A 13,368-nucleotide genomic window follows, 5' to 3' on the forward strand; every position below is an offset into this window, starting at 1 on the left:
CGAAAATAAACCTTACGGAACCGAAGATAAGTTATAATTTTGCACGTTAAGAAGACAGAAATCTAACGTAATAAGCAGAAACTGAGATATTCCCTGTGGTAAAAATGGCGAAAAGGTATGAATTTCTTCAAAAAAAAATTAGTAAGGAAGATAATTAATAAATAGCAAATTATTATGGAAATCAAACCATCAAATTATCTAGTTAAAATTGAAGCGAAAAACACTTTTATAGTAGTCACAAAAGAGATACTTTTAGAAGGAAAATTACGAGGAAATTTTAACAAATTAGCCAATCTTTCGTAGATGCATCGGAGAGGGGAACATTTTAATGAAAGTGGGAGTTATTCGAAAATCATTAGGCATCATTTATCACTGAAATATTCTCAATGAAACGAAGAGATCGTTAGATAAAAGAAACAAAGATAAAACGAGAGAGCTCGTATCTACAAAAACATAATTAAGTGTCCCACACTATACACACACACACACACAAACACTACTCCGACCTTAACTTTTGCTAATTGTGTTTTGTTGTTGCGTAATTTTAATTTTAATGAAACCAATTACATTTCTTTAATTAAAACAATTTAAGTTTAAATACAACTTAAATTGTCATTTTCCTTTTGTAATAGTTACAACCTTTTTATACCAATTACGAATTTCGTTTCTTTGTAAAAACACGGTAAACACAACAACAACACGGAACGTTTCGGATACGAGAAAAGGTCACGGTTATTATTCTTGACGTGTGAAAGGGTCGAAAGTGAAATGCGATAACTCGATCAATCTCGTTCGATCGCCTGACCAAAACAGAGTTTTCACTTTTGGAGATTTATTGGGTTATTTGGTGCCGAAATTTCGGTGCGAAACGTTATAACTTACGTTTGGGACCACTCGGAGGATATTTTTCACAAAATTTTTCCCCCCAAAAAAAACCTAGTAACACTACAGTACTATAAAAATAAAGAAACTGGATTTACAGTAAAAGTGATTAATTTACAAAAGAGTATTCAATAATGAACCGAAGTTGAATGATTAAACTAGCTTTTGATTAAAGAACAATTAAGTATTTTAATCAATGAATCCGAGTAAACATACTGCATTCAGTAGTACATCAATTAATGACAATAATTAATTAATTATAATCGAGCTATGAATTAATAATGATTTCGACATTTGATAGCGACAAATTTACCTCTTTAATATCGCGTTTTTCTTCTTCGTTGCAAGATTAATGCCTCCTTGTTTCCTAACCTCCGCCCAAATTTAATTACTGCTACTCTTCGAAATTGTTAACTGCAGTGTTTTTTTTAACGCCTATATAAGTTATAACGTTACAGTGTCATCTCTGACCTGGCACGAAAGAATTAAACTGAGGCTAGTGTGGGTTCGAAGATTCAACACTTTCAAGTAAATTCCCTGTATTAGTTGACATTAAAATTACAGGAAGATCGTATGTATATCATACATTACAAATCTATAATCCCATTAAGATTTGTCGTGTTTTCCATCCGGTAACAAGCAAAAGTTATTACTAACTATCGCCATATTTGAATGACATCCGTAATAGAAAGTGAATTTAGAACTGAAGCCAATCTCAAATTCAATTACTTTATCTATAAAAGAAGGATAAAGTACTGCGCAAAACGTTCCCGTAAAATAAGTTAGTTACGTTCGATCTATTTCGAACTCTCGAAAGGCGCTCGCCGCCCAAAACCGTCGGTTTCGTTTTCCATTTTTAAACGCTTTTAAAAGCATGAAAAATGTTTATTTCGGTAAATTAGGAGTATACACGACGAGAGAATATGCCTATTCCTACGTGGCGAGGAATAATTCATTCGTCTCTCGGTTCGATATTAGCGTTAATATTGGACTGTTCCCGCCAGCTGTCGACACTTTAATGTTCGATAATATGGCGTTCGGTCGACGATCATTAACATACCAATATCCAGCCGAGTGCGTTCGATCACAGAAATCGTTCCACTCGTTCGCCTCCGGAATTCCACTTAAATCGAAGAGCGTTCGGAAACTTGTGCACCGATCAAATCGTTAAGTCGTTTGCGCCATTGGTTCTATTCGAAATCGAGCGCCGTCTAGCGATTCGAATGCGCTAGGATAATTTACGAACGCTTTTTTATTATTATTATATTCGTTATTTTCGTATAAAAAGTTAATTTTATTGATTACTTTTATAAATAAAAGAATAGGGATCAATCCCGTTGTAAAGTTCACGGTATCCTTCAAACGACCGCCATTTAATTTCTAAACGGCAAATAAAGCCAAAAATAGTTTGGCTATCGTCTATAAACAAAATTTTCTCAATGACATTTTGCTAAATCAATAATACTTGAAATATCTTCCATTTGCATGTCGCGTAGCAACCATATTTTAAAAGAAATACAGAAAAGTCTTTATTTTATAAAGTAAAATTCTGGACAAAGAATTAAACTGATCCATTTTATCTTAGATCGGAGTTGACGCCATTTTTACACATTCCCATTACAATAAAATTAGTAAACCAATGGAAAAAAAAAACTGTTTCAAAAATTCTCCAAACGTTTTCGCATTCAGAAATGCAGAAATTCAGTTACGGCATTTCTCGCGATATACGATTCTAGAAATCCAAAGCGTTAAGGACAGACAATACCGGTACACACAGCAACGAAATTTAAATTCCGTCGCAGCGTGGAAACGTTTCGTTTCCTTTTCCGTCCTTATAAATAATGATAAAATAGAAGATTTTTCTGTTCCTTCGGGAAAATCCTTGTTAGTATTTTTAGAGGAAAAACAAGAGCGAGCGCCATCCTTGGGGAAATATCATTCCCAATATATTTCACGCCAGATCAAGTAGGAACCGAATCTCGACCTCGTGGGTATTCCTTTTATCGGACATAACACGACCGAAGATTGACGATCGGGGAATATTCTTAACATTTTATGTGCTCCGTAAAATAATAAATAAGGATGAAAAACATAGAGCCAAGCACAACGCGCGGATGAAAACGTCGACGCGTGCTCGCGCGCGCGCCGAGGATTGCCAGCGATGTATATCGACCCCGTAAGAAAGGATCGGGCATATCTGATCCTTTTAAAATTTAAATTCGGATATGAAATATTTACCGCATCTCTCTTCCGGTGTTGAAGTACAGTTATCGAATCCAGACCCTAAAATGATTATCCTTTATTATGCAAAACAGTCGAGGAGCTTCTCCGTCTCGCCGGTGACATTTTAATGCCTCCTCAACGGGACGGAGGAGAGAAGAAAGAACTTTTTATCCATCCCTCGAAACTCCGTTCTTTCCAAAACGCTCGCTTATTGCGACACCCGACAAAACGTATGACGTTAATTATGATTCGAGTGACTGATTATATCGTTTACATTCATGGCAGTAATACTAATAATACCGTAGTAGTACGTGAACGTATTCGGTGATTAGTTATTCTGCCAGAAGTTTAACATCTGATATTACAAGTCTCCCAGTGTCAAAATTTTAATTATATTCCCTGAATTATCATAAACTCTTAACGAAATATTTGAGAAACGAAGCTTTAAAAATATCCATTAAAAAATACATTTATCGGAATTAAATTTATCCGATTAAATCGATCTTATATATTTGCAAACAACAACAAAAAAAAAAAAAGAAACCGTTTTTACTAGATTCAAATTTTTAAACCGTCCAATAATAGACGACGAAGCTGTGACGTTAGCAAACAGCGGTAAACCGAACACTAGAGGGCGTTATCGGATAAAAATATATAGAATGATTTATATAATATGTTTATGCAATTGTAGAAGCTCCATCGGTTTAAAATACCGATAAGTGTGTTTACTTTTCGCGATTTATCGATATTTTAGAAGCCTTTTTGGTTATTGTAGAAATCTCTCGCATCTCCACATTCGAGTGTGCTATAAGTTATCGCTTAAAATAGCGATAAAGGAGTGAAGAAAATAAGATATTTGCTTTGAACTCGAGTTTTCTAACATCTAGTTTCGTCCTCTGCAACATAAGTGGGAGTCGGATGACTTTTCCCAACGAATTTCTAATTTTAGAAAATTTACTTTTCACTTATCTAACGACACTCGGTTTAAACTGCTGTGGAGAAAGTCGATATTGGTAGCTATTTTTAACCAAGGAAAAGAACTTCTCGCGTAATTACTCAATTTATTATTAGTAGTTTTAATTTTAATAGAATAATTTAAATACACCAAATCACCAATTTCAATACCGAGCGGGAGAAGATTTTTGCTCTTCAGGAACCAAGCCAACGCGCGGCATTGTTGAACCACAAGAAAAGATAAACACGAAAGAACCTCCAAGTTTGAAAAAAACCATCAAAATTAATCAATCATCGTCTAAAATTTCTAAAAAGCTAGTAAAGATTTGGAGGGTGAAAGTACAGTGGTAGATTCTTTAAAGAGTTTCCAACCATCGAGCATTGATGGTAGATAATCCATAGAATTACAAGAAAAAAGAAGACACTCGAAATTTTGCTGAACGGCTAGCATAAATGTCAAGTTTCCTATTAGTTTGGTTGTTGAAAAACCAAACTAGATGAAGGACATTATAAGCTATTTGTAAAATTATTATTAAAGTTATCTTAAGAGATACTAGAAAAACGGATCAAAAGCTTATAAGAAAGATAAAGGCTGATAAAGTAACTCTTCATCTCTTCTGTGGAAAGAAGAAATAGAAGCTACAATTCTCCAAGCCATTTCATATTATGCATTTTAAAAGGGAAAACTTAAGGGTAATTGCCATGCGAGTCTCGTTCTTTTAAAATAAATTCTTCTCGTTGAAAATTTCCTTTTTTTTTTTTTTTTTGTTTTTCTACCTTTTCGTACCGTCGAAAATAAAGGGATGGACTCGGAGCTTTTGATTTTTACTACTAGTACTATTTATTATTAAAGTAGTAGTAGTAGTACGGGAACGGAATAAAGAAAGAAAAAAAAGAGTTCGTTCGATATGAAAACCCTTTGGGATAACAGCTAATAAAACTTTTAAAAAATGTAAGTAAAAAATATTTTCTTGTTTCTCGGATGTTGCAAAAAAAAAAAATAATAATAATTTTATTTAACGATCGCAGACGGAAGCCATTTTTTTCTTTTTTTAATTCCACCATTGTTATATTTAAGAATATATATGCCATCTCGGATACAATCCGAAGATACTTTAACGTAAAGGATTTGATAACTGATCTTTTTCTTGGATTCCGATTTCCTGAAAATCGAATATCTCTCTTTTAAAATCGAAATCTTTCCACTTTTGGTTTTCTCCGAGAACTTTTTCAAAATCTTTATCACCTCGAAATATACTTTTTAACCAGTAACAATCTTACATACTCGAATATCACGTTCTTATTTCAATATATCCTCCTCCTACTCGCATACGTTTTGAGTATAAAATATCCAAGATTTTACGAAAAGATGCGGTGCTCGTTTAGAAATATTCTTCTGCCACTTTGTTACGTGTTAAATCTTATCTTAGTATTCCATAATTATCTTTTCTTTCTATATTTCGAGACCAATCTTCGTCTTTAATACACGCGGCTTATGTGCTGAAGATCTCGGCCCTTCCTCTCGTGTGAAAAAAAACCTCACTTTATGAGGTTTTTTTTCGTAATTAATGTGAATTCTTCAACGTCAATATGCACTGATTTTTTTACCATTACGAACGTGCCTAAAAAAATTTCAAAAGAACATCAAAGGATCTCGTGAAGTGAGCATTTTAGAGAGAGAGTTTCTCTTTTAAAATGAGTCGCATTGCTCATGAATTTTTGTAATCATCAAAAATAAAAAGCAGAAATTTGGCAAATTACGAGGACAAACTCGATGTGGCTATCTTGCACAGAAAAAAAAAACAACAACAAAGTGTTTTAGTATCTTTGCCTACCACCCTTTTTACTGTGAGCGATATTTCAATTTATGCACGATAGCACAAGCAGGAATTCGCTTTATGGATCCCAGAACCGACTTGTTTATTTAAAAAAATGGATTTCGAACTACAGAATAGTTCGGAACACATTTATGAACACTCGTAAATTTTTTGAAAATTGCTTCTGCTTCGGAAACCTTTCAAAGGAATAAAGAGTTCTTTTTATATATGTATGTGTGTGTGTGTATGTGCTCCTTTCCTTGGGACTCGCTTCCAAAACAAACATTGATCTTAAGATTTGAAAGAAGCTTTTGTAAAAAAAAAAAGTATTCATTCTAACGCAAATGTATCAACAAGAAACGAAAATTCTTGTAAAGAATCAATAGATAAATGCTATTCAATGACAGTTATCTGCGGAGTATATCTAATTTCTGTATTAATGAACTCTCTAACGAATTCCTATTAGCAAAGAGAATTTTTCCAAAAGGAAGAGGTTAAAAATGATAAAAATTGGAAAGCGTATTGCAGAAGCAAGGCACTTGTCATATTAAACGACTTGTTTATTCTTTCCTCCATCGACTAAAATAGGCAAACATCCAATAATTTTTATCATATACCAGATAATGGCGTAACATATACGCACTGCGTATATATGGGTTAATCTTTAATAAAAAATGCATTTAAATTCATTCTCTTGAAATATTCAATGAGATTATTTCTTAACAAATATTCTTTAATGGAAAACAAACATGTTTTTATTGTTAAAGTTCAAAATAATGTATGAATTACTGGAGTAATGACCGAAGAAAAAGAAGAAGGAAGAGGAATTGAATTTTATACAATTGATAAATATATTTATATTAAAGAAAAATAGCAAGATAGCATGGAAATTCTTTTAAAAATCTTTAGCTAAAGTAACAGTGCTATGAGAAACAATATTAATTCGGAAATCAGCGTGACAAGTTACCATACATAGTACCATATTTAGCCAATTTTAATGTTAATAATATACTGAAGAGCCGGGAAAATCGATAAATTTTAAACACTCGCTTTTGAATCATCAAATATTACAATTACGAATCGTTCCATAGCGGTAGTAACATAATATCCTTTATTAAATGAGAATACTCGTAAGAGGAATGGCAGTTTGTAAAATATGTGCCCATAATGACACCAGTTAATATTTTCTACAAAGATTACGGTTATGTAGGAAGATGGATCGATATTTGCGTAACGGACACGTTCGTAACGTTACGTAAAAGACGATCTATGAGATTTTATACGGAATAGAATACAGAAACGGTTGTTAAATTTCGTCCCGGTCTTATAAAACGAGAAGGGGTGGTGGCGATTCGTAAACGTAAACATCGGGGGCACGATTTAGTAGCATTTCTCTGAGCGAGGAAATTCAATCTCATAATGGAACGGGATACGGAAGATAGGCCGAGTAAAATCTCCTTTTACAAAATTGCCACAGGCAACTCGGAGATCTAACACCGTAAAAACCCGCTTTTTATCCGCGTGTTAAACATCTATATGGAAACTAATTGTCTTAGTGGCGGGAACGAGTAGCTATTCTAGAGGAAAATCCTCCGAGACGAACGGTAGCCGTTGGAAATCCCAGAATGTTGTCATTACAGCAACCTAACAGTGATTTCGTTCTCCTCCGAAAAAACTCCTTTCGGCATTTTCTCGGGGAAAACGGCACCGCGGGGAGGTAAGGGAAGATAAGTGCTAATTTTCTCGTGTCTGAACTGTTTAGAAACGGAGTTACTCTCAGGATCCGGCTCTGGAGGATGCAGATAAATTATTCAAGTCCGTTCGACGTTCCTCCAGTTTTACTTTTCCATTATACTACCTGTTTGTTTATTGTCGATGGGCGACCGAAGAAATGTTTTCTGCCCTTCTTTTCTCTTAAATAAATTCTAAATATATCGATCGAACTCTGGACAGAAAAACTAAAATCTCTGTGTACTTTAAAAAAAATATATATTTGGGGTTGGCCCGATCAATCGATCACGCATCTATAACGATTTCGTATCGATCCCAGGAAAGTATCTCGGTGAAATTTTTCAATCTGTCTTCCTTAGCGCAAACAATATTTTATTATTATTTTATTTATTAGTATTAATTCAGTCAAAGAGTTTGATGACAAATAAACAATTTTCTTCAAAATTTATTCTTTGTTGCGAGCGGAGAAATCTTCAACATACCTTTAACCTTTTTTTTTTTTAGGGCTGGAANGCGGCGCACGGCGCGCGCGCGCCATCCGCGGTTCCGGGCTTTTACCCTCCCCCGACCGGAAATGGCCTCCCGGGTGGCGGGGAGTAGATTCCCCGTCCGAGGGGGTCGTCCGAACATCGTCGTTATACTATTGTTAGCGAAACCGACGGGTTTCCTCCGTCGTTTTTCGACTCGTCGACCCCGCGTCGAGCACGGAAGGGCGATCGAGGGTGGACGACTCGTCCGCAACGAAAACACGTTCTATTACCGAGAAATAATAGGCACGATCGATTTCCCCATCCCCCGAACGGAAAAACTGGCAGGCGAATAAGAAGTGAAAAACTAAGTTCGGATCCGCAGAACGGGGGTGTAGTAGAATTGACCGCCGACGAGTCCGAATCGATTAAGTTTCCATTCCAATTCGGATGAGGAAAATTAATTTCCGGTCAGGGCGGGAGTGGAGCCGCGGCGGTACCATCCACCCGGCCCGCTCGGGCCCGAAGAGAAGGGAATAAAGAGAGAGAGAGAGAGGGGGGAGTTGGTCCGAGCGGCGACGCGACGCGAGCGCGCCAGGGCGTCGGGGTGCGACGTAACGATCGAGGACGACGGAGGAAACGCGGACGGAAACAAAGCGACCCTTTGCCGACACGTTTTCGAAAAGTGGCGCCACGTCCGCCGAAAATTCTCGCCGGCCGTTTTTGCGTCCGGCCGCCGCGTCCTTTGTTCGGAGGGCGCGAAAATTGCTTATGACGGACCCGAAAGACGTCACTCACCTGACAGGAGCGTGGCACACAAGGCGATTATCCGAGACGCATCCATTGTCGTTCGCACTGCCTCTAATGGGCTTCGGCAAGCAAAGCGGCTAACGGACTCGACGTTTTTCCACTGCCGCCAGACCACTCGCGGGCGGACGAATACCGGTCCGGTGTGACGCGACCGTGCCGATCCGACTGAAAACGTAATCCCTCTTTCCTCCTCCGTTTCGTCCGTCCTCGTTTCTCTTTTCTTCCCTCGGACACACCCGACCGTTCGTCGTTTATACTCCTCTTTCTTTCCCGCATTCGGCGGGCCCGCTGCTAACCTCTTACGTCACGTGACCGGCGGTGGTGCAGTGTGGTGTCGCGCCACCTGTAGGGTGATGCGGGAAGTAATAAGGAGAAGAGGAGGACGATTTCCGGACCGAGTCGGTCGTTCACCCTTCTCACCTGTCGACGTCTCCGTAATTGCCTTTCTACTACCCCGTCCGGATCGTGGTGTTAGAAAGACGGAACGGACGACGAGTGGATCTTAACTTTCGACAACCCTCCCTCGTTATGTAATTACTTTCTAACGAAAAAGAGGAATGAGGAAATCGATTTTCTCCCTCCCCGGAAGAGACGAACTTAAAAACTTCCGGCCAGTCGCACGTCTCTCTTCTCGTTTCCTTGTACGAAAGGAGTGGCGTGGGAAAATACGGCCCGTATGTGACACTACGGTTTGTGGACGTCGTTTGGAGTGACGTTTATCCGACACTCCGGTACGGGGAGAGACGTCTATCGCGTGTCACGAGTGGGTGGCGGGTGGAACCTTCTTCTCTCACGTGCGGATTTCCAACCGCACCTCTTCCTTCCAGAAGTTAACTAGCCCGAGTTTGATTCCAGTCACAAATTTATAAAGTATAAAAACCCTATTGGCACCCTAAGAACGTGTATATTATTCGATCGCCGGTTTGATTTTCTTGTTCGTCTACTCGGTGATGACGTAACGGAAGTGATTTTCTTTAATACGTCATCAGAGTACGAAGAAGGAAATCGTGCAACGTGTCTTACAGTCGTTTTATCTCTCGAAATGTCGATTTTTCATATAAATTCGTCGTTCGTGTCGGTCGAAAACCAACGAATTGTTAGGCATTTTTCGGTTTTGGGAAGTGCCCATAAAACTCAGTTAAATCGGATAAGATTTACGGTCGTGTGACGTCGCAAATGGAGCGAAAAAGAAAGGAAAAACAGAAAACTTAACTAGGATAAAAATCGCGGATTGGGAAAATATTATGAATTCCAGAAGCGCTCTAGAATCTCGCTCACCCACGAATATAAATTGTTTAACTCTTTGTCGGTCGGAACCTCTTCCATTAGAGGGAATGCAAAGCGAAAAACACCTCCGCCTCTGCGAAACGAGTAGTGACGTGGTGAGTTTCGTCACTAAAAAAAAAAGGCGAACTGGCATAAGAATGTTCACCTTATTCGTCGAGTACAAACGAATTAACACGTTCAGCCACGGTTTAAATGCTTTGCTAAATAGATAAATCTACGAGAAATTCCAGAAATGAATTCCAAAAAGCTTTAAGGTTACACAAACAATAATTTATTTAGAAAATAAAAAGAAGAACCGCACTCTCCACTTTTTATAAAACGTTCGATCGATACTCCAGAATGGTAAAGAAATATTTTAAAATGGGAAAAAAAGAGAATAATTAATGTTAAAAAAACTTAATTTCTGGTTTAAAACGAATCTAAATTATTATATTTATTTATTTATTTACTCTTTTTTGTGGCTTTCGAATAAATTCCAAAGAGCAACCTTACTCTAGAGATTGGCATTCTTGCTTCGTTCGTCACGAAAGTTGGGGATTTTTACGAGAGAAAAAAAAGGAGAGGGAAAATCAAAGCTCGTAAGAAGAAAACTAAGTCTTACACTACTAAATCTATCCTGGAAAATTGTTTCTTTCCTTTCCAAAAAGAATTTTCCAGGATAGATTCTGACTTCATTCTTCGTACTTCGAAAAAACAAGCGAGCCGATCTTCCATGGATTTTCTCGTTGCTTCGATCAATTATTTTATTAATCAGGAAGATATTTTCGTATTCGAAATGGAAAATAAATTCTTCCTGAAAATTCATTAACAATAATACAAAAGACCGATTTGAAATTAACATTTGACTGCACATAAGAAGTATTAAAGCGAAACGAGACAATGAGTTTCTCCCATCTCGTTTCAATGTCTCTCTCTCTACGGATACGTGAATATATTGTAGATTGGGAGTTACCGTATCGTTTTGCTGTTTAATTATGATAATGTAACGTGGATTCGTCTATGAAAAATTATAATGAAATTAGAAAACAATTAGACGTTGTTGTAGTGTAAAACATTCGTTCACTTTATTCGAATTCGAATGTCTTAGGGAAAATATATTCGTTCCCCCTCTTCAATCTGTATAAATTTAAATAATTATATCTTGTTTAGTATATACTAGAATCTAAAATACTATTTTAAAACATGAATTTTTAGTAATACTTTGGAGAAATTTGTGAAAAGCCTTCCTGAATTACCTCCGCTTGTGGATATATTTATGTATTTACCATTCTAATTGACTTCCGAGCTTTTATAGGTCGTTTCTAAAGGTTAGCTAAAATGTAATTTTAATGTTTGCAATGAATTAAATCAATTCCATTAGTGAAGGAAGAGTAAGGAGAGAAATCTTAGATGGATAAGGTTTAATTTGAAAAGAGTATTCAAACATTAACTTTGAAGATATTCGTTCTAAAGGTAACAAATGTTACGCTCGTTTACTTACTGTTCTTTAACAATATCTGCGGCATTTCAGATAAATTTTACTAAACTAAAATGTGAATTTACTAAAAATAAAATATGAATTTACGGAGTTAATTAACTATCTTATAATTTGATCGCATCCGTGATTGATGAATACCTCCCAATAATACGTCAATAAGTCACCCGATTAGCCGTAATTAAGTGCCAAAGCTAATGATAGATCTATGGATAATTGTCTATTCGAGTTTGACATTTTCCCATAGTAAACGACTCCCATTTCCTATTTATGTATTACTATTGTATCCACAGAAATCCTCATTCTTTTCTGTGTTCAATAATAGGAATCTCGTCTTTTTTTCCGATGAACTAAACGAGTTTTCGCATCAAGAAATTTGGGGGATGTTTTCGTGTAACACCGAATTGATTCGCGCAACGTGTTAGGGAAAGAGAATAATATATACGCAGTTGTCTACACCGAAAGTCAAGTAGAACACGCTCCCCGAAGACCCCTTTGCATAATATTTATATCCCGTTTGCGTGGCTATAACTTTAGAAAGAGGCGAGCGGGGATCGGGTCTCGAATAATAATTTTGTGAAGGAAGCGAGTCTCATCCTTTCACCCTTTTCAGTCGTAATCTCTCGAGACTAAATTTACCGCGTAATATTTAAATCGTAAACATTTTCCTTCATCCCCTGACGTCACTGGAGAGGGATAAATATCCGGTTTCGTTCCGAACGATAAACGAATACTAATTACTCCTTTGTCGAGCGGGGGTATTTTCCACCGTTTCTCCTCTAAACAAATAATTTCCGGGCGCAAGGATTTCAATTAATTCTCCCCCTCCCCTCTTTTTTTTTATTTACGAGAAGAATCGATCGTCGATAATTCGGACGTCGGAGAATTTTTTCTAACTTTACAGTCCAGTTACTCTTCACCTAGATTGGACTCCTCGAATTTCTCAAAACTCAGTCGGCACGGGCTCCTTTCCACATGGATAAAGTCTAACTAATTATTTTACGGTCGAAAGGACGTCGGAATGCCAGACGAACAACTCGCTCGAACGATCTGTAAGAAAAGGGGACGATTACCCCAAATTTAAAGTTCGTATAGAAGACATTTTCTCCTGTTTACCTCCGTAAACCACTATCGAACTTCCTTCTATATATTTACATTCATTCCAATATAATTAAGTTTAACTCTTAATGGAATTTCTACAGACAAGGGTGACCAAGAACGAAACGTCACAGAAGACAAAGTTTTTTAAAATAATCATACAAGTCGTCCCCCTATAACACTGTTGGTTTTTTCGTTTTATATGAATTCCATGTTGTACGAGTCACTTAGATTTTACAAATACGTGTGCCGGGCTGCGAACGGCTCGCGTATTTGTAAAATCTAAGTGACTCGTACAACATGGAATTCATATAAAACGGAAAAATCAACAGTGTTATGGGGGGTCGACTGTATTTTACAATATAAAAAAATCCCGTTTAATTATCTCTAAGAGGATATAGTTAATAAACGTTTTTTTTAATGTCGTCGCTGAATTTTAGGAATTCGTTTTCGGTCCACCCTCTTCTGGAGACATAAAAAAAAAACGTTTTTATGGAAACGTCGAAAGTCGGGGTGATGATTTGAGTCGCAGTTTTTTGAAATTTTCGTCACACAAAGACCGTATAAAGTATTCTAGTTGTTTGCCAATGGAACGAGACTCGACTACCAACTGGAAGAAATTGAG

The 13,368-nt window shown here is 37.0% G+C and overlaps 1 protein-coding gene across 1 annotated transcript in view; it reads right to left on the minus strand.

Moving 5' to 3' along the window:
- The window catches only part of LOC111615836 (neural cell adhesion molecule 1-like), a 75,458-nt gene extending 66,304 nt beyond the window's left edge, over positions 1–9,154 (minus strand). The window contains exon 1 of the mRNA XM_023357300.1: positions 8,873–9,154. Coding sequence (XP_023213068.1) covers positions 8,873–8,918 — 46 coding nt within the window. The 5' untranslated portion in view covers positions 8,919–9,154. The remainder of the gene's footprint in view (positions 1–8,872) is intronic.
- Positions 9,155–13,368: the final 4,214 nt, after the last annotated feature.

This window comes from Centruroides sculpturatus, unplaced genomic scaffold (assembly GCF_000671375.1).
Source record: "Centruroides sculpturatus isolate CEXI.00-Female unplaced genomic scaffold, Cexi_2.0 scaffold18, whole genome shotgun sequence".
In the NCBI taxonomy this organism is placed as follows: Eukaryota; Metazoa; Arthropoda; class Arachnida; order Scorpiones; family Buthidae; genus Centruroides; species Centruroides sculpturatus.